The 26,473-nt window shown below is 41.1% G+C and overlaps 2 protein-coding genes across 6 annotated transcripts; both read right to left on the bottom strand.

Moving 5' to 3' along the window:
- Positions 1-4,617: 4,617 nt before the first annotated feature.
- Positions 4,618-13,368, bottom strand: LOC121856061 (facilitated trehalose transporter Tret1-like). Its single transcript, XM_042351342.1, has 7 exons — positions 12,343-13,368; positions 9,186-9,253; positions 8,667-8,817; positions 8,238-8,400; positions 6,921-7,634; positions 6,666-6,744; positions 4,618-6,362 (listed from the first exon to the last, which is right to left on the bottom strand). Exons 1-7 carry the CDS (start codon positions 12,500-12,502, stop codon positions 6,180-6,182), a joined length of 1,518 nt encoding a protein of 505 aa, XP_042207276.1. The 5' UTR covers positions 12,503-13,368; the 3' UTR covers positions 4,618-6,179.
- Positions 13,369-17,193: 3,825 nt separating this feature from the next.
- Positions 17,194-25,033, bottom strand: LOC121856082 (3-hydroxyisobutyryl-CoA hydrolase, mitochondrial-like). Of its 5 annotated transcripts, none has more exons than XM_042351378.1 (9): positions 24,874-25,033; positions 23,480-23,718; positions 22,977-23,135; positions 22,521-22,694; positions 22,230-22,381; positions 21,658-21,768; positions 21,378-21,555; positions 20,244-20,394; positions 18,973-19,109 (listed from the first exon to the last, which is right to left on the bottom strand). In XM_042351378.1, exons 2-8 carry the CDS (start codon positions 23,715-23,717, stop codon positions 20,264-20,266), a joined length of 1,143 nt encoding a protein of 380 aa, XP_042207312.1. In that variant the 5' UTR covers position 23,718; positions 24,874-25,033; the 3' UTR covers positions 18,973-19,109; positions 20,244-20,263. The 5 variants fall into 5 exon arrangements, with proteins under 5 accessions (XP_042207309.1, XP_042207311.1, XP_042207310.1 ...); XM_042351379.1 differs by having other exon boundaries at positions 21,378-21,552; positions 24,874-25,032; XM_042351375.1 differs by lacking the exon at positions 20,244-20,394 and having other exon boundaries at positions 17,194-19,109.
- Positions 25,034-26,473: the final 1,440 nt, after the last annotated feature.

Genomic DNA, 26,473 nt, shown 5'->3' with positions numbered 1-26,473 from the left:
GGAGAGGGGGTTGACGGGAGGACAGGATGGAAAGGAGGAAGGGGCTGAAGGAAAGGGGTGGGGGAAAAATTAAAGGAGAAGGAAAGGGGCAAAACATATTAGCACACCACCTCAACCCCTCCCCTCCTCAACCCCGAGAGAACAATCGCTTCTTCACCACAATGAGTGAAAACTGAGGAAATATTCACACCAGACGCATCAATAAAATATTCCCGTTGGGGTTGTGTTCAGGGGTATAGACCTTATTGAAGATGTAAAGAAAGAAAGAAAATGAAACTTTCTAATAGGCCAGGATGTGGAGCTTTCTTTCTTTCTTTCTTTAGGAGAGAGAGAGAGAGAGAGAGAGAGAGAGAGAGAGTTTAGTGTTAGTCAAGGGAGACGTAGAAACAAAGAGAAGGTCATTGTTGTGTTTTTTCTTGATTCCAGTATACAGGTGTTGGCAGGTGTGTACTGGTGTTGGCAGGTGTGTACAGGTGTTGACAGGTGTGTTTTGGTGTTGTCAGGTATGTTGGTAGGGTGTACAGGTGTTGGGAGGTGTGTATTGGTGTTGGGAGGTGTACAGGTGTTGGCAGGTGTGGGTGTTGTCAGGTATGTTGGTAGGGTGTACAGGTGTTGGCAGGTGTGTACTGGTGTTGTTAGGTGTGTTGGTAAGGTGTACAGGTGTTGGCAGGTGTGTGCTGTGTTGTTAGGTGTGTTGGTAGGGTGTACAGGTGTTGGGAGGTGTGTGTATTGGTGTTGTCAAGTATGTTGGTAGGGTGTACAGGTGTTGGCAGGTGTGTACTGGTGTTGTTAGGTGTGTACTGGTGTTGTTAGGTGTGTTGGTAAGGTGTACAGGTGTTGGCAGGTGTGTACTGGTGTTGTCAGGTGTGTTGGTAAGGTGTACAGGTGTTGGCAGGTGTGTACTGGTGTTGTCAGGTATGTTGGTAGTGTTTACATTATTTTTTTTTTAAATTTGTCACTTTTTTAAATTTGCCACTTTTTTAAATTTGCTAGTTTATTGTGCACCCCATACACATCCTGTGAGCGTTAACGCAAAAGGATTACAGAGTAGAGGTCACAAAGGGTCATAATAATTAACCCACGTGGTCAGGATATTATGGCATTGAATGTTACACAGTATTTCAAATACATTCTTTGTTTAGTTCTGTACATAAAGGGTAACTTATTCGCAACTGCGTGAGTACAGGAGTGTGAGGCAGTATGTCTGGCCGCACACTTTGTCATTCACATTTGCGTGAGAAGTATTCAAGCGCATTGTGTTTTTGGTTCTAGACATGGGAACTGATACAGCTACTAAGTGCAAAAAGGTTGATACAATCTTAATATGTCGGCTGTCTTGCCTTTAGAGATGAACTGTTGTGCCATTTCACACACAGTGTGTTTGGACCCGTCCCTTTTATAGTTTAACAAATTTATTGACAAAGCTTGGAGTACAGTTTGCCTATTCTGAGTAATTCAGTCAGGTTTTGACACTGAGGGCGGTATCACTTTTCACTGCCACGCAGGACAGAGGTTCATATACATTGGACGTCATATTCTAATTGAAGACTAATCAGTGTGGGCTAGCAAATTTGGGATAAACAGCAAGAATGTCCTCAAGCACCCCTGATTCCTAAAAGGTTCTATCTTCACACAGTCGAGGACGTAGTGTTCAAGTGTGTGGCCATATGTTTGACCACATACCACACACACACACCTCCACACACCCCCACCCACCTCCACACACCCCGACACACCTCCACACACCCCGACACACCCTCACACTCCCACACCTCCACACACCCCACACACCACCACACCCCACACACCCCACACTCCACACACCCTCACACACACCCACACACCTCCACACACCCCACACACCCCCACACACACCCACACACCCCCACACACCTCCACACACCTCCACACACCCTCACACACACCCACACACCTCCACACACCCTCACACACACCCACACACCTCCACACACCCTCACACACACCCACACACCACCACACACCCCCACACACCTCAATCGCCGCAGACAGTCACCAGATGAATTCTTGATTTTCGAATTTTCTGTGTGTGTGTGTGTGTGTGTGGGTGTGGGTGTGTGTGTGTGTGTGTGTGTGTGTGTGTGTGCGTGCGTGCGTGCGTGCGTGCGTGTGTGTGTGTGTGTGTGTGTGTGTGTGTGTGTGTGTGTGTGTGTGTGTGTGTTATTATTTTGTATTATTTTCCTACAATAAAAACATTACTTTTCCCTAATACTTCCCCTTTAAATTATCCCGTTAACAGGACCAGACAACAGAGATCAAGACACAGTAAATCAAACAGTATTTTTCCCGAGGCTGTTATCATTCCCATTCCTTCCGTGTTTACATTACTTCTTCTTATAAGCCAGGTAGGTGTAACGTAGTATCAGGGAGGTGTCAGGGAGGTGTAATGTAGTATCAGGGAGGTGTCAGGGAGGTGTCATGTAGTATCAGGGAGGTGTCAGGGAGGTGTCATGTAATGTCAATCTTATTCACCTGACCTTATCTTGATACCTGGGTACATGCGTCAGCTCAAACTCACCTTAAGATTTAGTAGAAACATGTAAGGTGGATTATTTTCTGTCTTAAGAGTTGTGTGGGGGAGGCGGTGAGTGGGTGGGGGGGAGGCGGTGGTGTCCTCATGCACTTCCGGCCCACCCTGGTCGCCAATGACACACCTGGGCGGGCGGGGGGAGAAGGTGAGGTGAGGGAGGAGGGGAAGGGAGAGGACACTGTCAATCAACACACCTGTCAATCACTAGGGCAGGTGACCCGACGACCGGTACTGTTTTTACACACTCTCTCTCTCTCTCTCATGATCTCATTTAAGAAAGGTTTTGGACTTGGGTTAAATCATTGTCCTAAACGGGCTAAATCATCTTCCTTAGAGGATTAAATCATCGTCATTACAAGGTTAAATCATCGTCCTCAAAGGGTTAAGTGACGATGGTAATTCTTAACACTTATAATATGCCTCGTTGTTTTTCATAACCTTCACAGACTTTCTCAAATGTCATCGCGTAGTTAGATTTTTCCTCCCGTCAGTCTCTCTCTCTCTCTCTCTTTTTCTATTTCGTTTCTTTTACCCTCATAAAAAGTTGATACTAAAGACAATGGTTAAAAAATGCTTAACTGAATTAGGGATTTAATTAAAGGTCTTCCGGCTGTACATTTCAGAGACACTTTTTTTTATAGGTTTTTCAGTGTTTTATATCAGTCAGTGTTTACGTGAACTTTTGATAGCACCGTTGTCCCTAACTCCGCCCCCTTCACATTATAATAATTCCTGTAAGTGTTAACAACAATATCAACATTCTCTTAACTTGTTTTTAATATTCTAACTAATATGAAAATAAATTAAATTGCTAAAATTTTTAAACTAATTGTTAATGTGACGTGTGGGTTTTTCTATACAAAGTCTACAAAATCGCAGTTAATTATGTCATCTCGCTGTTTTCATTATCGTTTGAGAGTTGTACGTGGTCATCAGGACATCAACAAACCCGTTTATCACATGACGTTGTGAAGTGTAGAAGAATATTGATAACCTTGGCTGACAGGATGTAGGACTACTTTTTAACATCCAGCCAAATGTTTTTGTTCGTAAGTTATCAACAACATTAGCAACACCGTATAAATTTTTCTCTCTGTTCAAGGTTTAAGATATCTCTATACCTCCTTGACATAAAAAAAAACTTTCTGTAAAATATTCCGGTGTTTAATAAATAGTTCATTGTTAGCTTTTATAACAGTGTTGTGAGGAAATCTTTAATAGAGGAAACGCGTCAGAAACTTGATTTGATAATTTTGCTTTTCATAATTGTAATTTGTTCTCGTTAACATATCCACTTTGTCGTTCTGAGCCAGGGTATTAGTGTGAGGACCCTGTACTTGTATGTTTAAATGGTTTAGCTTTTAGAAGACTTCAGCTAAACTATTATTGACCCCCTTCGGGCAAAATACCGCCTCCCTCCATCTACCCCCACACCCCCACAGGCTGACTTTACAATATTTACAAATAATTAAGTTTTATAAGTTGAGGGAAGAGATAAATATTCTTAGTTAATAGTGGAACAGGCAGTTAGCACCCGAAGGACTTTATAGAACTCGTTCATATTTCTCACAGGCGTTGTTTGGAGGGTAATAAGTAATATCAACAAGATAACCCTTTTTACGTCTTTTTCTCTCTCTACGATCATAAATCACCTGTACTGGGCAGGGCATGAAAGCTGAATGAAACTACGGGGTAAAACACAACAAAAAAATGATCATATGACAGTAATTTCAGGCCTGTCCATGATTTTTTGGCGAAGAAATAAATGTTTTATCGTAAATATTCTCCGCGTGTTGTCTTCTCACTTTAACTAATAAATTTATGAATCCGGTCTTTGTAAATATTTACCAGTGACGAGGGGGCCTTACATCGGGGCTTTTATTACCACAATTATTGTTTATTATTCGTTTTTTCTTTAAGTTTTCATTGTATAGTCCTTTCCAGTATTTTATCTATTTGCTTATGCTTCAGGGAATGGTCTGAGAAATGTGTGATTCTTCAACTCTTGATATAAGATAAAAACAGTTTAGGATTACATGATAAATAGGTCCTAAGAAATAATTATATTGTAAATCAAAAAAATCTAAAAATTATACAAAGTGTGTGTCGTCCTTAGAATACTTGTTACACGGCCTCATAAAAATTTTGTTTAATGGAGGGAGATGTGAGGAAGTTGTGAGGGAGAGGTGAGGGAGTTGTGACGGAATTGTGAGGGAGGGGTGACAGCAACAGTGCCAAGGAACATCAACAGAGCTAGGGAATATAAATATCAGCAACAATAAAAAGAACCTTTGTAATGTAGTTTTAAAAATTTGCAGTAATCACATTTACAACCATTTTTTTTTCATATTCGCCACTTATCAGCTTACTAGCCGTTTGGGCCGTTTATCCAGTGTTATTACAGGAGGAAACCGGGGGCCGGGAAACCTGTAGTTGGTAGGGTCACACTAGATAACACCCTTCTCACGTGTGTCCGAGCCGAGGCTCGAACCCTTGACATATTGGTGAGAGTTATGTGCATTACCGCTGTACCACCATTATTAAAGATTAAAAATGAACAAAGACTTTATAAACACACACGCTGAAGTATCTCTTCCTATCACCATTAGAAAAAAAAATACTATAAAATACAATGGACAATAAGAGTCTTAATTACAACAATACAATCACGTTACAATATCCATACACTCATTAACATTACAACCACAAGAGTTTTTTCTTTCTCCAGTAGCTTTGTTTAGGTAGCTGATATATCCGGCCATTATAGGAATACCTGTGACTGATAACTTGAGGTTTAAAGTGGAATTTGCTGTTTTTGTCGTATATTCTTTTTTTGTAAGTTACCCACAAATGAATTTTCGTTTTATTCGTTTCCTCTCGAGTAATGTGTACGTTTTCTGTTATTCTCTTACACGTGGGATGGGGTATGTTAGCCTGATAAGTGATGTTGTAACGGGCCCCTGTCTCATCAACAGAACATATTATATAAATGGGTCAATACATCTGATATTATATTCAGATTTCACCCCCTGTAACTTTCCACTGTGTATGAGTAAGACATGAGTTGTACACGTGAACGGTAGCTTTCCCAAGAGGGACAAGCCCATATGTCAGCAACTTTGTAAGTGCGCATTAGCGACGCCCCTTGCTTAGTCACTCAGATCAACTACTATCGAACGGACGTGAGCTACGTTTATATTTACATAAACACCGTCCTTCTTTCTCGTTCACTCATATACAGTGGAACTTACGGTTGATCTACACTCAGGAATTATAGACATAATCCTTTTATAATAAAACAAAGGAACTTCAATTGGGTCTCGTTACTAAAACCCCAATAATTATTTATGTGAACAACCCGGTTAATTGGGGGATTAACCGACGGATTCAATGTTAATCTCGCTAGTGTGAGTTTAGGAGGGGGAGGGGTGTTTAATAGAGGTGTAGGGGTGGTAATATGGAAGACGAGTAGGAGGAGGAGGAGGCGAAGGAGGAGGAGGAGTGTATTGACATTTGCTCTTCCTCTCACCCTTATCCCTACACCCTACTCTTGCCCTTCTTCTTACCCTTGTCCCCTCACCCTTGCCCTTCTTCTTACACACTTGCCCATTCACCCTACATTCTTGCCCTTGGTTTCTATAACGGCGAAGAAGGAGAAGATCACCCCGACGAAGCTGACGGCGCCGTAGAAGAAGTAGAGACCAGCCTGGGTGAGGGTCGCCTGCATGGGACTGTATAACTGAAGCGTCGCAAAAGTGATGACTGTGCCCGCTGAGATACACACGGAGGAAGCCTGTGGTAGGGAAAGTGGTGGTTTAGTGGTGGTTTATGGTTGGTTGGTAGTTAGGGATGGTAGTGGTTGCTGGTATGGTGGAAGGTGATGAGGGATGACTGGTGGTGGTTGTGGTGGCTGGGTGGGGATAGTGGTTGGTTACTTGGTTGGGTGACATGCTGGATGGTGGTTATTTATTCCTAATGGCGGTGGTAGATGGTGGATATAGTGGTTGTTTAAGAGATGGATGATACTGGTTGTTTTTAGTGCTGGATCTCTCTCTCTCTCTCTCTCTCTCTCTCTCTCTCCACCTGTCTGACTCACCTGAGGGCGGATGCTGGTAGGGAAGTACTCGGAGGAGACGATGTAAGGGACTGGGTGGATGCCGATGTCCCCAATGAACAACATTTATTATGTACTGTCATTTTTGATAATCTGTGGAGGAGGACTGCATAGTGTTAGTCTCTCTCTCTCTCTCTCTCTCTCTCTCTCTCTCTCTCTCTCTCTCTCTCTCTCTCTCTCTCTCTCCTCTCTCTCTCTCTCTCTCTCTCTCTCTCTCTCTCTCTCTCTCTTACTTACTGTTGGAAGATAGGGTCGTCTGGGGCGGCGCGCTCTGCCAAGTACACGTACACGCCCAGGATGATGAGGCAGGTGGCGTTGCTGGCGTGGGTGATGACCAGCAGGTAACGGCGCCCCACGATGTCCAGCAGGAAGATAGCGGCCAGTGTCCCCGCGACTCTGAGGGCCCCCGCTATGGCCGTAATGGCGTCAGGGTCCATTGGGGCCCCCGTGGCCTCCAGGATCCGCGCCGTGTAGATCATGAAGACGAAGTTGCCGCACATCTGCATCAGGAAGAAGAGCATCGTCACCACCGCTATCCGTCGCATCACATCTCTCTCCAGCAGGGCGCGCCACCCTGAGTTCTTCCCGTCGGTGGTGCCGGCGTTGCGACGCTCCAGCTCCGCCACTTCCCCCTCAACATCAGCGTAGTTTCCCCGGAGGCTTCTCAAGATGATGATGGCCTGCTGACGGCGGCCTTGTACCACCAGGAAGGACGGGGACACCGGCAGGAGAAAGGAAGCAAAGAAGAACAGAAGTGGAGGCACCGCACACACCAGGCTAAGGTAGTGCCAGGGGAGGGCGTACCCCAGGGACACGGTGTAGAGGCCGCCCAACACTACTCCCATGGTGGGCAGGGTGGCCATCATGCCCCGGATGCTCATATCAGACAGCTCGATGACGTAGGCATACCCAGCGATGGTGCAGGCGCCACATGCTATGCCGATGATGAACCTGCAAGAGACGACAGCGACCACGTCACCAGAGCTCCTCAAGGTGTCACAACAAACTGTTCCTCCGAGACTGATACTCTTGATAACTTGTAACATAACGTAGGAGAGGTTAGGTGATGTGAAGCTACTTAACGTTGGGACACATAGCATTAATACATTCTGAATCATGATGACAATGACCAATGATGATGACAATGTAATGATAATGATGACAAGCTGTATTATTATTGTTATTATTATTGTGTGGTATAATAATAATGTTATAATAATAATAATAATAATAATAATAATAATAATGTATGTATATATGTATATTAATATGTAATAATTAACGGTTTTGACAGAAAAAACATGAGGCTGAAATATACAGTTACATGTTGCAGAATAGGTTTCAATTTAAATAATAGCAAAATACAGATTAATATAAATCAGGAAAAGCTCAAACTACAGTGCATTTCAACATAGTGACAGTGCAAGAAGTAGTATTTACTGGAAGTGAATACACTGGTATATTACAAGTTATTGATAATTTTTACAATGGTTGGGACTGGGCTCTGTGTGTGTGTGTGTGTGTGTGTGTGTGTGTGTGTGTGTACCGACTTACCTGCCAATAAGGAGTACAGGTGTGCTAGGGGTGAGGGCCACGATCAACCATCCTCCTAAAAACGGCACCACCGATATCTGCAGCGACAGCCGGCGCCCCACCTTGGCCACCAGCCACCCAGATACCCAAGCCCCGACCAGCGTCCCCAGGTACATCAAGCTACCTGGGAGAGAGACACGTGTACACTAAACCACCTGAGGGGAGGGGGGGGCACAGGTAGAATAATAAATAATAATGTTTGCTCATACGTGGTATTTATTTTGAAAGTCAACCTGTGTGTGTGTGTTTGGATTGTGATTATGTTGCGTTATTATTGTGTTGTGTTGTGTTGGGTTGTATTTTTTGTGTTGTGTTTGTGGTTATTTTGTGCTGTTATTATTAAATTTTCACGTTATTTTGTGATGTATATAACTCGTGACAAAAACTCACCAGTCATGTCCTTCTCGGCCGAGTTGAGGGAGATCTGAACACCAAACAATGTGGCATTATTCTCGGCCAGACTGGAGAGTGCCGGGGAGGGCCAAGGTAACGCGGCGCCCAGTGAGAAGTAACAGAGTGTAACGATCATCACCAGGCCAGTCTGTGGTAGTAAGAGGGGCAGGGAGTGAGTGAGAGGGTAAGAGAGAAGGGGGGGAGGGAAGAAGAGAGGGAAATGGGGTGCTGGGAGTGATGGTAGGAGAGAGGGAAAAGGGGATGTTTGGGAAGGAGGGTAGGTGGGAGGAAAGGGGGCAAGGAGAGAAGGGGAGGAGGTGTTGATAGGGTGGGTATATGAGAGAGGAAGGGAGTGGGTGAGAGAGGGAGGAGGGAGATAGGAAAGGAGATAGATATTCCAAGATGAAATAATACATCAAACACTAAAATGAACCTTAACAAGTACACAAGGCGGGAAAAGTCTCGTATGAAGCTCCTCAGGTGTACTATGGTAATTAAGTCACTAGTTTCGTTTACCTGTCTTAGTAGTCGACTCCGCCTCTCTGTTTTTGGTTCATCCGACGTGTCCATCCCTACGTCAGCCTCTGTCAGGAAGGAATGTTATTTAAAACAGTTGAAAATATAATGGTGAAGGAGTTAAGTGTGTGTGTGTGTGTGTGTGTGTGTGTGTGTGTGTGTGTGTGTGTGTGTGTGTGTGAAGGAGTTAAGTGTGTGTGTGTGTGTGTGTGTGTGTGTGTGTGTGTGAAGGAGTTAAATGTGTGTGTGTGTGTGTGTGTGTGTGTGTGTGTGTGTGTGTGTGTGTGTGTGTGAAGGGAGTTAAGTGTGTGTGTGTGTGTGTGTGTGTGTGTGTGTGTGTGTGTGTGTGTGTGTGTGTGTGTGTGACCGACAAATATTCTTGATCTGTACAACCTTGGCGGGTAAAGTTAAGGGACTAGAACCTGTTAGTAATGAAGCATAACTTAACCAAGCCACAAATAGATCTGCAGACTTGGTGATTGGAGCTTGTTAAGATTAGGAGCTAAGCTTAAAGGCAACAATTGTGTCCTGGTTGATTAGTAAGCCTCTGGTGTTCACTGTCTCTGGGTATAAACCGGGTCTAAAGTTGAACCTCACCTATAAGAAGGCTTGGTGTTGATAGTTCCACCCTCCCCCTCTCAACTCCCTTCTCCATTCCTCTCCCTCCCTTCCTTGTCCCCCTCCTTCTTCCTTTCCCCTCTCCTTCTCCCTTCCTTTTCCCTCCCCTTCCTTCTACCCCTTATCCTTCTCCCTTACCCCATCTTACCTTTCTTCCTCCCCTTCCCCCTCTCTCTCCCCCCTTCTGCCCAGCACTCTTTCGAATAATTTAGTATCAACAGAATATTAAAGGCTGAATATATTGACGTTTTTCGTTATATAAACAACATATAACGAACTTGACTTCATTTTCGTAGTTATTTGAAGAGTAACGAAAGAAAAGTGAAGTGTGGAGAGTCTTTCTTATCGTGATGGTGTTTTTATTTGGCAGATTAGTAGCATATGGATTGTGGCGCCACCAAGAGGGAGGGAGGAAGGGGAGATGAGGAGGGAGGTAGGAGAGAGAGGAGGGGGAGGGAGGAGGAGGAGGAGGAGGAGGGAGGAGGAGGTGGGAGGGAGGGTGGGAGGGAGGGAGGGAGGGAGGGAGGTAAATTATTTATTTTTTATTTTTTTGTTATGTTGATCAATTATGTTAAACAGGTGTAAGGGTAGATGAGTGACGTCATTGGAGTTTTAAGTCAATTCCACCAGAGGGCCAGAGTGTAGACGAAATTTCTTTATGGTTTAACCCTTTGAGGACGATGGCTTAAGAAAAGTTTTATGCGACCATTTAAATAAGTATTTTGTCTGTTATTTAACCACTAGTCTCTATCCGCCATAACCATTTAAATATTATAAAAGTTTGTCCATTATTTAATCATTAGTATTTATTCAAAGTACCATTTTAAATTTATCCAATATAACATCTAATAATACAAGACTTTATCCATTAGAGTTCATCCAATATATGCATTGTTTTTTACCCATTTGACCACCACATGGGATAGACAGACACCTGGGCGCTTCTTATGTAATCTCACCTGTGTTTGGCCATCACCTGAACCACTGGTGGACACGTTTAAGTAACGTTTCGATTCCTGTGTATGTTGAGGTATAATGCCCCGTGTGTGTAATAATAATAATAATAATAATAATAATAATAATAATAATAATAATAATAAATGGTTTATTAAGATAACATGGCAGCCTGAAGGCTGAAAATATGAATGTTGGAAAAAATGGCACAGAAAAAAGGCAACTGCACTTCGGCACCTCAGCTACCCTGAGAGATTGGAGCGCCTGAACTTGCCTTGCTTATGCTACAGACGAGCAAGGGGGGACCTGGTTGAGGTGTATAAGCATCTCAGGGGGCACTACTCAGTTGAGTGTCCTTACTTGGAGCTGGCGTACGCTCGCCCCACAAGGGGTCACAGCTCAAGATTGAAGAAGCCGCAAGTTCAGAAAACTGTGAGGACAAACTTTTTCGGAGTGAGGGTTGTAAACTCTTGGAACAATCTACCAGAAAGTGTTGTGACGGTACCGAGTGTGAGCTCTTTCAAGACAAGACTTGACCAACACTGGAGCAGGTTCAGGTACATTCAGGAGCCGGTGCATGCCCAGTATTTGTCAACAGTGGGTGACAGAGACGTGACCGATCGCCCAAGCGGCTAACGAGCCGATCAGTGGCGAAGAGGATAAAAGTAAAAGTAATCATCAGACTAGGATGAAACGTACTTAGAGTTTTATCGACGTCATAACATAAAACATTTATTACCATTTAACTAAAACATTCTACCGTATGTTAGTGAAAAGTCGTACATAAATGAATTTCAAAATTAAAAATGTCACATTGCATATTATTGTTTAAGATTTTCAACGAATGTTGTAGCAAAACTACAGGAAGATGTAAAAAAAAATTTTCGAATGGTCTGAAAATGGCAGAAGAAATTTAATGTAGACAAATGTAAAGTACTTAATCTAGGAGATGTAAACAAAGAAACCAGATACCAGATGAACAACGATGTTATAGAGAAATCCGACTGTGAGAAAGATTTAGGAGTAATGATAAGTAGGAATTTTAAGCCATGTAAACAATGTGCATTTGCTCAGTAATACAACTTTTTAAGACACTACGAACTTATAATACCAACTGGTTAAAAGGTAAACAACATACACCGTCTCCATAAATTATTTGACCCATTTTAAAGATCACAAACTTTAAACCTTATATATAAAAAAACGGACTTCGATTTAATAATACTTAAGGAACAATTTATACTTTTTTCAAGTCTTTTTGATTAAACTTTAGCATCGTGTTCAAGTTTTTGTGAGTATTAAGATTTAAAATGGGTCAATTACTTTACGAACACCCTGTATACTATGGAAGACTGAATAAAAGCGTAAATACTGATAAATAGATGGCATAGAGTAAATGGATTGATAAATAGATAGAATAGAGTAAATAGATTAATAAATATATGGAATAGAGTAAATAGATTGATAAATAGATAGAATAGAGTAAATAGATTAATAAATAGATGGAATAGAGTAAATAGATTGATAAATAGATGGAATAGAGTAAATAAATTGATAAGTAGACGAAAAAGATCATATTATTTACCTTTTTCTCTCAGTCCAACTACTTCTGGTGTCTCCTCCGCCATGTTGTATATCTGTTGTGGTGCTAGTAGTACACACGTCCTCTCTCTCTCTCTCTCTCTCTCTCTCTCTCTCTCAGCCTCTCCTCGCCAACACTCAACACTCTTTGATATTCTGCTCATTCACAACACCTATACTGGGTCACACAGGTAATAGGAGCGAGTACTAAGGGCAACACAGACACTCGGGGCAACACTAGTACTCGGGGCAACACTAGTACTCGGGGCAACACTAGTACTCGGAGCAATACTGGTACTCGGGGCAACACTAGTACTCGGGGCAACACTAGTACTCGGGGCAACACTAGTACTCGGAGCAATACTGGTACTCGGGGCAACACTAGTACTCGGGGTAACACTAGTACTTAGAGCAACACTAGTACTCGAGCCAACACAAGTACTCAACACCTTTTTCTTACATCAGGGGACTTGGCTATAACCATTGAGGAGTTACTGATATGACAATCTTTCCTGCTGATGTGCGTCTTGTAGAGATTCTTAGCTGGCCTTGTAGAGTCTTAGCTGGTCTTGTAGAGTCTTAGCTGGCCTTGAAGAGTCCTAGCTAGCCTTGTAGAGATTCTTAGCTGGTCTTGTAGAGTCTTAGCTGGCCTTGTAGAGTCTTAGCTGGCCTTGTAGAGTTCTAGCTGGCCTTGTAGAGTCCTACCTGGCCTTGTAGAGTCTTAGCTGGCCTTGTAGAGTCTTAGCTGGCCTTGTATCGTAGAGGGAATTTTAGCGTCTTGTATCGTTGAGAAGTTTGTCATTTTTGTATCGTAGAAAATGCCCCTTTTGCCTTCACTGATTTCCACAAGAGCCTTAAACTACACGTCACATCAGCACCACACTATCCTTCAATAACAGAGTAATCAATCCTCCTTCAACGCCTGCCTCGCTGAAGGATACCAGAAGGATGGAACTAGGACAAGATGGTAGTGATCCTGTGAGGTGTAGGAGGTGGCCACGACTGAACATGTTGTCAGCCAGCCAGCCACAAATACACACACACACAAACACACACACACACACTTTTGAATCCGCTACCCCCCTACCCCCCTACTCCCCCCCCCCTCTTCCCTCCCTCAGAAAAAAAAACTATATCAATTATAATCATAAATAGACAAGTGGTTTATTTTAACTCTCAAAGAAATAATCGTGGTGGTTTGATTAGGTTAGGTACAACAACACGTGTGGGAGGCAGAGAGAGTCGCCATCATCATTCACTGAACAAGGTCAACCTGATGCCAAGACCAAGGTGGTGGAAGTAGCAAAGAAGTGGTAGACAGTGAAGGGAAGTAGTAGTTGTGGTGGAAGTGGCGGATAGTGATGGGAAGTAGTAGTTGTGGTGGAAGTAGCGGACAGGGGAGGGAAGTAGTTGTAGTAGTGGTGGAGGAAGTGACAGATAGGGAAGGGAGTTTGACATCTTTCCTGAGGCGGTGAATGGCAAGCGGTGACCACTCCTGATATACTGTGTGTGTGTGTGTGTGTGAAATGCATCTAAATCATAGAAGAAAATGCTGCCTCGTGCCTTCCATAACGCTGAATCATAAAAACAACTTAAATATCTCCGTCTGAATTATTATATTCTAGTACCATATAATGATGCTGTTGAAGCTCAGGTTGAAACAGGGCCTTTAGAGCTGTATGGATGGGATGATTAAGGTCGAGATTAACCTGGCAAAAGGGGTCACTCAAGGCCAGAACATGTGAGGTGTTGGATCACTGTTGACGCCACACCCAGCAAACTGGTGGCGGAGATCTGGCCAGTCGAGAAGCTGCTAGGATACTTGTCTGACTCGTTAGATACTGTTTATGATAATCTCTCTCTCTCTCACACCGAGGATCACACGCCCAATTACTTCTTATTTTCACTTTATATAACTTGTTGATTTATGATCCTATTGTCCGAGAGTGTACGTGCCCGTGTGCGTGTGTGTGCTCATTCAATGAGGTATAAGTGGAGGTGTTTATGATCCCTTTGTTGTAATATCTCAACCAAGGACTCGGTAGATGAGATGTGACACTGCATTTAGTTAAGGCTGTGGTGGTGTTTGTATAAGACCTGTAGGCTGACAAACACAAGGTCGAGCTGAGTGTTGCCAGGAGTGGTGTGTGTGAGAGGAGGTGGTACTGTACAAAGCAGGTTTTAGTGGATAGAGGGGGGGAAGGGTAGAGGGCTAGGGGTAAAGGGGAGGGGGAGTGGGTGGAGGAGTAGGAGTAGAGGGAAGGTGGGGGTAAAGGGGAAGTGGCTGGAGGGGTAGAGGTAGAAGGGAGTGGGGGGTGGAGTAGAGGGGTAAGGGTGGAGGTAGAAAGGTAGAGAGGGAATGGGGGTGGGGTAGAGGGGTAAGTGGAGGGGTAGGGGTGGGATTGGGAGGGGGAGAAGGGGTGGGATAATAGTTAGTGTTCAATAGTCTTGGCTCCTTCCATATTCTGTAAATTTAAAAGAATTTTCTTGAAGTCTTTGCCAATTTTAGCACCTCTTCACTTTTTTCCTCTCAATGTAACCTATTTTTAACATTCTCCTCATTCTATTTTTTTTTTGCAGGGAATAGTCCACCCGGGCACATCGGGGCCTAGGGGGCGAAATAATACGAATAAAAGAAATTAAAAATAGAAAAGGTTATATTAATCTATGCCACGAAGATGCCGGAAAACCAGCTTTTTAAAGTGAGACAGATTGTATTAGTATACTGCCAGCCTGGGGTCACTAATTCTAAGGGGAAATACTAAACTCTAATCTTAATTTCTAAGGGTCGCTGCCACCAGACCCCCTCTGGACAGTATGTAACTCATTAGGTAGCGGGCAGAGTGGACTAGGCATTGGGTTAGGTTTTTCATTGACCAGGGGCCGGATACTCAAAAAAATTTATGGGACTGTATGTCGTTGTGTACCCGTAACCGGACTCACAGTCTCAGATTGGCATACTCAAAACCAATATTTGACATCGAACTCCGTAAGTTACCGCAAGTAACTTACACCCGATAAGGGGAAAGAAGGGTGAAACCACAACATGTCTTAGTTCTTTCAATTATTCTTTCTACTTACTTCAGTTCATTTTGGTAGCATGTCGGTGGTCTAGGCACATGGGTAGTGTAATTCTGATATCAGGGTCACTTGGACGGAAATAAAGGTAACTACTGTGGGAGAAATGAATACTCCTAAAATACTCAAAGAACAAGTTTATTAATATAAAATCAAACTACCAGGCTCAACTCCTGGGCTTTTTGCAGACTCCGTATTTCTTATTTACTCAACAGCAATTACTCAGATATTACACTCTTACCGTGCACACTCTTACTGGTGTCACATTACATTACATAGCAGGACCAGTTCCTTGTCCTTACTCACAATACACTAATACTGATACAAACACCGACATGGGTCCACTACCCAACATGGGGTGATTATTAAGACACCTACGACCACACTGTGGACCATAACTCCAAGGCCTGTCCCAGGGTATAGCACTGGCGCCTCTAACAACTGCTGTTGTGGTTGGTTACACTCCGACACGAGGTGGGTCTGGAGTCCTCGGCCCACGAGGTAGAATAGAGCCGATTAATCATGCCGAATCAGCGCCATCACTCCTATAATGACCACTGCTGGGTATCCACCGGCTCCGAGCGACCGGTGGGTTTCAATTAAGCCCACCCTCGATCTGGGAATGAAGGTGAAAGGTGATGCGGGAGGTTTTTTGGGGAAGCATGGTGGGTCACAAGCAAATCTTCAGTCTCGCCACGTCAGATATTTACGTTATATTACTTTTTACACTGGGTGAATGACAATTCCACTGTTAAAGCATGAACACTGATGAACACTGATATTCACTACAATAGACCGAATCAAACTGAATGCTTATAAACACAGAACATACCTGAGAATGAAGGTGAAAGGTGATACGGGAGTTTGTTCCTCCCGCTCGCACTGGTTTATATACCCCTGAGTTGCCAGCGATCGCTACTCACGCAATGACAGAAATTACACACAATCTAACTGTTACTCATTCAAGGATGACCCTCAGTTGACAAAGGTCTGGTGAAATTACTCAAGTTGATTTACACAGACTAATTCAAGATTGCATTTGCCAGTAGAGTGGAATAAACATAGTGACAACTGTGTTCGAAGGCGTGACTTACTGGGAGTGATCCCGAGTGTAAAACGGATGGGGAAAACACGTCTCTCCTGAGATTCTACAAGCGCGGTGGATTTGAATGTTATGTAGCGTACAGTAATATGAATTAAAGTGGGTTTTTAGGAATGACAATGATGTGCGCAGTACATGAGTATGGAAACACAGAAGGCAGACCATTCCACAGTTTGACTGTGTGAGGGAAGAAGGATGTACTATAACAGGTTATTCTAGTGTGACTGACATCCACAGAGAAACGGTGGGCACCACGGGCAAGAAAAGTGTTACGAGCCCACGGACTTGCCAGCGGTACGTGGGATGCCAAATCCACTGAACATTTCAATATTCCATAAAAAGATCAACAACGAAAGCCCAATAGGTTGTGTTCGAACATGCACTAAGATCACATGATTGCATTAGTCCCTCATGCATGTCCACAGATAAATTCAAATCAGTTGTTGAAATCATGCAAGATTTTTCAAGGTGTCAACCCAGAAATATTTTACTCCTAAATATGTTTATCGACTTACATTTCATAGTCAGTATTATTCAACTCTTTTATTATTCAGAAGCTCGTGGATTCTTCTATTACCTTCTCTCCATTTTTGCATTTTTGAAGTGTTTCACCTTTTTATATAATTAATACTCATACTCATACAGGTATTTGTAAGAATAATAAAACTAGTCAAGCTTATAATATCTTCATGTTGATTGGATGAAACAAACATACATGGATTTTAGATAAAACTAACATTTGTTAATACATTATACTTTTTCTTGAGTTTCGTTGGAAGTGGCGCATATTAGTACATACTTTAGTTAGTCTGGGAGCTTTATACAGTATTGCACTCACAGTCGGGTGTAGTACAGAAGGTGCCCCTTGCAATTACACCTCTGGATCTGCCTCTGACACACACACTACAGGATATACAATTTCTAAACACACACAGACTATTAACATTTCCTATAAACACACATGCACACACACAATAATAATATGTCCTATAAACACACACACTATTAACAGCCATACACTTACACACTATTAACATCTACACACACAACCTCATCTCATTCAAATACTGTATATAAGTGTTGTTACTAATAATGATTCTTGTTTGCTATATATTCAATTTCTATCTCAATTATCCAATATCCTTATACAAGGTGGACCATAGAGGTATAGAGAACTCAAAGATAATGTAGTAATGGGAGGAGAGAATTCACAAAAAAATATGAACAATGATAACGAAAATCTAAAACAACTTGTAGAAATATCCAGACACACTCCCCTTATTATTGTCCCGTATGTCGCTCCCACTACTGTATATGGGGTGAACCAAGGAGTAAACAAACGTTAAAGAAAATGGTCAGGGAGAATTATGCACGGAAAAATGTAGATGAGAAAAAAAAAGTGGAAATATCTTCACAAATCAACTGTGTTTCTAGGTATTATTATATGGGTTGGCTACGAGATACACAGAACTCTTAAGAAAATCGGCAATGGTAAGGTTAGGTCGGTGGGAGGCAAGGTTAAATGATGACAAAAATTAAAAAATTAACAGTTCAATTTATGTTTCATTATAAAACAATCACAAATGCGTATTTACATTTCATAAACCGATGTTAATTTTGTGACATATTTCATAATACATTATATTCTATTCCCTAGACAGACACTCTATGTTTACTTTGTCAAATTACGTAAACTAACTTTGACCGCTAAAATTAAATAATAGTATAAAGAAGCAGAATATTTATTATTTTACAATCAATAAATTGAAGGTAGAATTTTATGACACAATGTTTAATGAATTTAAATCTACAAACAAAACTGTTTACAAACACCAAATGTCTTCTCTCTAAAAACAACAAACTAATTTCCACCAAACTCTTGTACAAATAATAAAATAATTAAATAAATCAATAATAACAAAATAAAAATGACAAATTTACATTCTGCTGCTTGTAAAAAAATATATAAATAAAATTAGTACAATAGAGAGTTGGTTATGGTAGATTGGTGAGCTAGGTCTTCTGATAGGTCTCCACAACACTGCTGGTACAGGTGGGGGTCGTGTGGTAAATTAATTCTGGGTGTAAGGGTGAAACCATAGATCTGTTTGACTTAAGACATCTATAGATATACTGTGAGAGTAAGTGTTATAGTAGAGAGCCCAAAAGAAACTGGGAGATGAAGAGAGAGAATAAGAAAGAGAAGAGGGAAGTGGAAGGAAGAGAAAGAGAGAGAGAGAGAGTGGAAGAAACAGCAGAGTTTTCTCACATAATTTAATCAACCATCGAGAATGTCGGGGTGTTATTGGTGGGTGGTGTGAGGGTGTGTTGATTGAGGTGGCATAGGGGTATTAATGAAGACAGTATGGAGTTTTAATGGAGGCAGTATTGGGGGGGGGGTGGGGGGAGGTGGTTGATGGTAGGCAGCTTGAAGGGTGAGTATCAAGGAAGTTAACACTATAACGTAAGTTCCTTTTGAGGCTCGAGGGGGTCAAAATGTTTCTTGATGACCTCATCCGTGGGTACGTCTGCCAGGGTGGCCGGTTTCCACGACGTTTTGTGGTCCTTGTCAATCAACACCGCACGCACACCTGTAATAATCAACACCTGGTTACTTTAACGATCAATGGTGCTATCCCTCTCACATAACACTACATGTACACATTTACAACCACTTACAATACTTAGGCTCTCTAAGACAGTATCCTTGTCACACAAACTTACAATATCAAAACATAAATTATTTTAAACCCAAGTCACTATTCTTATGACCTAACACAACAAATACATACACACTATCTATCTATCTATCTATCTATCCATCCCTCTCTCTCTCTCTCTTTTCCTAACTATCCATCAATCTGTCTTTCTATCTATCCATTCATATTATCTATATATGAATCAAAACCTAAAATCATGTTAAAAAAACACAATGCAAAAAGATAGTACATTCATTAGCCACAATATGTTGCAAAAATGACACTGATTAAGCTTTAGAATTAATAACTCATACAACAGTCAAGCTTATAACAATAGATGAACACAAAAGTAAGAGATGTAAGCTTTACTAAACTTTATGTTACAGTACTGTATTATTATATCTATAAGGTGATCCCCCAAAATTAGGTTGAGTTTGCCAGCAGCAACAAACTGGTTAAAATACTGTACATACACACACACACCTATGTTAATATCGTAGTGACATACAACCATATTCTTAGTTTAGTTCCTGTACAGTAACTCAATAAACTGTATCTGTATTTAGGGTGATCGATGAATTTCAGAAGGAACACTATGACTCCTGTTGTCTCAGTAAGGTTGTCAAAATACTTCGCCCATTGTCATATTTTCTCAACACAATTTTGTAGAGATAATTTTTTTTGTAGTTTATGTACAAGATGGTAGTCACACAAATCACACCAGATATTAAGTAGTTTTCATTATTGCACACAAACTTAATATATTATAAATCAATGTTTTAATATTTATAATATATGTGGTTGATTGGCTATAAGACTAATTAATCTTCTTAACCCAGAGGGCAGTCACACAAGCCAGGCCAAGCTTTACAAAAGCATAAAGTGGTTAGATTACGCATACCCAAATTTAACACATTTTTACATCAATTGTTTAATGTTTGTTGTTAAAATTAAACTTAATTTAAGATGGTAGTCACACAAACCAAGCTTCACATTAACACAAGATGGTTACAATATGATACACACACAACAGCAACACAACATCTTCATAATATAAGATCTTCCTTGTCTGGTATCGGAGAGAAGTACTCGTCCACTTGTTCACGACTAAGGTCAGACAGAGACGCTGGTTGCCACTTGGGGTTGTTGTCGCGGTCGATCAACAGAGCCCGGATGCCTGACGGATAACCCATGACACGTCAACATGGCTATAATAGCTTAAAAATACAATAAATATACACTCACATCAGAGACAAGTGTATAAACAGACTCTTTCCCTCCCCAAAGCGCTCACCTTAAGTTTCATTTCCCACCCTGCTTAACCAGCCTGAAGTTTAACCCACCCTAAAACTATCTTGGGGGAGGCAGCTGAGTTTCTCATCTCATTTGTGGTCTCTACTACATCATTACTCAACACCAGAGGATAAAAAATCATTACTGTACAATACTTAATTTCAGTTTTACAAGTCAGTGCTTCAGACTACGTACCACTACACCCATGGTAGCGTGTTTCCGTCATTTTAATAACCTGATAGTTATTATTTTACCTTTGTTGTGGATAATAACCTAAGTACTTGTTAACACTCTTTCAAGTGTTGGGAATTTTTTTTTTAAAGACTTTGTTCGATGTTTTGCTTTTTATCTGTGGAAACACTTTACTCTATATAAATTTACACATATATAATTATTTATGGGAAATATAGTCATGTGTTTCCAGGAGAGTGTTCTGTTATTTCTGCTTGGTGAAACACTCTGGTCTGCAGGGACGTGGAAGCTGCTAAGTTTGTCACTTACATCAACACATTAAGAGGTCTGACACATAACCTCTGGTCCTGGTGTGAGGAAAGTGTATTGGGGTGTTTATTATACATACATATAGTGCTAGAAGCAGCTGATGTAACATTCACTCCAGTTGCAGAATTTCAAGTTAAAGAATTTTGAGTGAAAGATGATTTTTCAGGAACATAATTCTTCAGTAGCTTTTTGGGTGCCTAAACTTTAAAACCTCCATAACAATAACATCAGTCCACACTAACCTTTAATATTTGACAAAATTAATATTAAACATTATAAAAACAAGTCAAGTCACATTAATTCAATATTTGACTTAACTAATCCTTAAAACATTTACAAAAACAAAAGCAAATCAGCCTCACTAACCTTCCGCAAAGTCGTGTCCTTTATATATGTGGCTGACGATGCGGTACTCCATAGAGAGACACTCAGGGAGGGTGAGGTTAGCCCCGCGCTCTATCTGCTCGAAGGTGACTTTGAGAGATGTGGGGGACATCTTGCCTAATATCGCTAGCTGCTTTTGTGACCATTCTGACCCTTCCTGCTGACAAAATATAGATCAGATACCGGGGGCAAAATGTTCAAGGCAATTATGTCAACTAATGTCACTATTTGAGAGAGGTCAAGTTAGGTTAGGTCAGGTTACCTTCTCCAGATTAGCGATGATCTCCTCCACACTGGCTCCAGAAAAGCATGACTGTATCTTTGGCAGGTGAGACTGGAGGGAGAATGGGTCATTTTTGCTGAATGTGGCCTCCTGTAATTTACAGATGAATAGATGTATATTCAATAAATTAATTGTACAAGTTTACAATTGGTTCAGCATGTATATAGACAACACAGGTATACAGTTCAGCATGTATATAGATAATGCAGGTACAGTATACAGCTCAGTATGTATATAGACAACACAGGTATACAGTTCAGCATGTATATAGATAATGCAGGTACAGTATACAGCTCAGTATGTATATAGACAACACAGGTATACAGTTCAGCATGTATATAGATAATGCAGGTAATATAAAGAAAATAAAAGCATTATAAACAAATGACTCATAGGTAACACACACTAGCAATCATAAAAAATCAACAAAGATAACAGATTAATTAACACCAGAGGAATGAATCAGTTTAATATTTAAGTATGGAGACCCAGGTGCTACACAGTGACCAGTTGACAGTTCTAAGTAAGGACATAAATAATTAAATAAACACCTGACTGAATGTATCAAGTACGGCAGCCACGTCCTCCGGGTAGTTCGACTCCATCTTCAACAAGGACTCCTCCAGCTCCCCTATTCTTGCACTGTCACACACATGGGTCGCCAACCCCGCCTTCATCACTTCACGCCCTTTAAGACGATGACCTATGTGGAAAGACAGACAGATAGATATTTATTGATTGATTGATTGATTGAAAGATCTTGAATACATCATTGAACAGTACATTCACACAATCACTCTAGGAAAAACATCAATGCGTGACCCCAGTAAGAAAGTCGTCACCTGTGAGAGCCAGGTACATGCCCAGTCGTCCTCCCAGCCGAGGTAGGAAATGCGAGCCGCCAACGTCAGGGAAAAGGCCGATACCCGTCTCTGGCATGGCGAACAGCGTGCGTTCGGTGGCCACGCGGAACTGGCCGTGAACTGAGAGCCCGACGCCGCCACCCATTGTGATACCTGCAGGAGTTGTTATTAGAATGGATGTATTTTTTTAAAGAATTACTTCATCTATATAATAAGTAATAACATCCCTATATATTCTACTAAACATAACTATCTATACATCTTATATATCTACTATTTATCCATCTATTTTTATCCCGGCATCGTCGACAACCAACCCACGTGATAAAAGATAATAATATACACACATTTAAGTCACAAGCCCACAAATACGCACATATTTGGATCTGTTTTTGCTTCCTTACAGCGTGATCCACCTCACAACACACGACTCACCATCAATGAGAGCCACGTAAGGTATGTGTAGCGTTCCTATGAGACAGTTAAGAATGTACTCCTCTCTGAAGAAGTATTCACCGACGGGGTTTGGGTCGTTGACTGTCTCCACGATGGACCTCACATCACCTCCGGCACAGAAGGCTTTTTCTCCAGCACCTACAACAACCACAATAATGGTTACTATATCAATCATACTCAACCACACTAATCAATATATTTTGGGGGGTCTATTTTTTTTTGGAAAATTTCGGTGTATAATGGTTAATTATTCCACATTCTAAATCAACAAATACATTATATAGGATGAGGCATAAATTGTTTTACTGAGGAGACTGCACAGAATGGAAAAAAATTAACATAGGATTAAGGCAGCTACTAGAGTTTCCACCTGTACTAACACTGGACAATAAAGGTCATAACATAGCAAAGACCAACAAACCAAATGGCTAAAAATGTGATAAATGGTGAAAAGGATAAATGAATAAACATTAACCAGTCACCTTTAATAATAACCATAGACTTGGTAGTTTCCCACTCCTGTAGTTTAGGATAAATCAGACGGATCATGTTGATATTGAGAGAGTTGAGGGCTTTAGGGCGGTTGAGTGTGATGATGCCCTTGTTCCCCACCTCCTCCAGCAGAACCTCCGGGGCACTGGACGATAGGTTCCTGCTGCTGGCCATCATGAGGGGACGGACCAATGTTCTCAACCTCGATGTTATTTGTGCCACCACCATTCTGGGGAGACATTCTTGGACAGTTATGTATGGTAACACCTTGATGATGATGCACTGGTTAATGTTAACTTGGAAGAACAGTGTTTATGTCTGCTAAAATATGTATTGCATCTGTACTGGGGTTAATGTTAAAAAATGTACCATACTGAGATTATTTATGTTAAAATATGCACTTTTAAATGTTACTGTGGATGTACATTGGGGTTAAAACAAATTAATCTATAGGTGAAATAAACTAGGGTGTCTATTCTTCAGGTAACCCGTTAACAGTAATGGAGTATTGCAGTCGGAGGGATGATGTGTGGGGGGTATTACATCATGCCTCCTCCTCCTTCCCCCGCCACCTGTAGGATGAGGCGCTGTAGATATTATAGAGAGATATAGAAACAGTACCGGTGTTATAATTCTCCTCTGTGACTTCTCCTCTGTGACAGCTCATCTTACCAGGTAAATATATGTGGATCACCTGAAGATTATCCACCCTGATGCTAAACTAATCCAACCTTAATATTATCAACTATAATGTTAAAACTAACCTTAGCTAATCTATTCAAACCTTTATATTAACATAACCTAATGCTAAATTAACCTAAGTATAACCTAAACTAAGCTAACCTAACTTTCATATTAATCTAACATAATTAGTGATTCTTTAATTACTTGAATAAATAATTTGTGATTAATTGTGTATGAATAAAACTCAAATGGAAACAGTGTAATTATTAACGGACCAATGATGATGATAAGGAGGAAATATACCTTAATTATTCTCTAAATGACTATATTTTTCACTGTCTCAAGTCTTAGCTTTAACTTCTCTGATTTCAAGCTAAAGATAATTTAAAATCGTAGCTGGGTCTCGTTTTTTGCTGTTAATGTTGACAACTCACAGCTAAGTCTTAACCTGGTCTAGATATCTTCTTGGCTCTACCGTGACCTCAGCTAAATTTCAACCTCCCCTCTAGGTGTATGTATCTTCTTAGCTTTACTGTGATCTCAAAGCTAAAAATCAGTTAAACATACAGCTAAAGTTCCCCAACAGCTGTCTTAATCTCTTCTTAGCTTTGCCATATCCTCACGGCTCAACCACCTCCGGCTAACTAATATTTTCCCTCCTTTTATAGCTTTAACTCATTTGATCATAGCTTTAGCTCACCTGAAATCGTAGCCGAGTTACTCCCCCCAAATTCTGATGTGATTGGAAGTTACGTAATGGCTGGTATCTGCTGTTAATGGTCAAAATACCTACTGGATGTTCCTCAGTTACTCTCGAGGATTCTGTTGTCAGCTGGGAAGACGGGATATGTTGATCTACTACCACGAACACCTTTACCCATTTATTTTTAATTTGTTTTTCTAAGTTAATGGATTTTTAAGTGTAATTCATGGTTATTCAAATTAATATAACAATCAGTTAGTATTTTTAAATGAGTTCTAATTAATTAGTCTGAGTAATATCAATCACCAAAGAAAAAACAATATCACTTGCTCACTTTTAATTATATTTTCAAGATTCACCATTAATACATGGTTTTAAATAATATTTCATAAATATAGACTTAATTTTTTTTTTTTGAATAGCCTAACTCTAAATAGTTTGATCTGTAGAGGAAATATATCCCATTACTTATTTAGTTGCAATTAATCATGTATTTAAACAACTTAAAATCAATATTAGCTACTTTAGAATAAAATAACAATCATTTACTGACTTTTGATTCGATTAAGTCTAATATTAATTTAGATTTTTAAATGAGTAGTTTATCAATTTTATTCGTGGTATTAATGTAACACTAACTACTTGTTGTCAACTGTGATAGCGACGTTCATAGTGTCTTTTTCATGTAAATATTTTCATTTATATTGGGCGAATAATCATCAAATGAAGAATATGATTGAAATTATATTAATATTTAGCATTTTACTATTCATAATCCTAAAAGTTTTGAAATAATAAATTATTTGGGGAAGTGATATAAAATTGGTTTATGCTCGAATGTCTGTGTGTTGTTGTTGATGAAGAAATGTTAAAGAGCATCTTACCTTATTACAACCTAAGGGGCCACCCAATTATAGGCTTCCATGCCGAATGGGGGACGCCAGTGGCCTTTGTAGGATCAATCTATTGTTAAGTAATAAAGTATGTAGAGATCCTGTGGGGTATGAGTTATTTCTCCTCCATCCTGTGTGAGTTCGTATCTCCGGGGTCACCATTTGTGGGGTACGTTTTATTTGGTTCACACTCAGGATGGGATGGAGAAAGGAAACTCACAATGTGCTCTCTGTATACATATTGTATTGGATGTATAGTGCAGCTTGGTGCTGGGGGGTAGCAGCGTGGTTACAAGCGTGATGTAGAGAGAGCTGGTTGGTGAGGATGCTCAGAGGAGGACCAGCTTGTGGGTCGCCATGCTCACTGGCGGGAGCGAGGGCCGCCAGGCAGAAGCGGAGGTGTTGTTTGCTGGTTGGTGTAGGTAGAAAGAGAGGTAAGTCACCACGAGGTCAGGTCTTATATAGCGGAGGTAGGCGTGGCTTAATAGTTGACCTCCGTCATGTAAGGCGTCGCTGGTTGACCTGGACCACGAGGCATACACTGGGGAATTCGCGGGGTCGGCTACTCAGCGACAAACATTTGTAGGGGAGGAATCCACTACAATCTCACGCTGGCTGCCAACAGTAACAGAGAGCCAGTATGTGCCCACAGTGCCAACAGTGCCTAACAGAGACGTGGCCGAACTTCCAAGCGACTAACTGGT

Source organism: Homarus americanus, unplaced genomic scaffold (genome assembly GCF_018991925.1).
Source record: "Homarus americanus isolate GMGI-L3 unplaced genomic scaffold, GMGI_Hamer_2.0 scaffold11628, whole genome shotgun sequence".
In the NCBI taxonomy this organism is placed as follows: Eukaryota; Metazoa; Arthropoda; class Malacostraca; order Decapoda; family Nephropidae; genus Homarus; species Homarus americanus.
The sequence above is the reverse complement of the archived record's forward strand: the minus strand, read 5'-3'. Positions and strand labels throughout refer to the sequence as shown.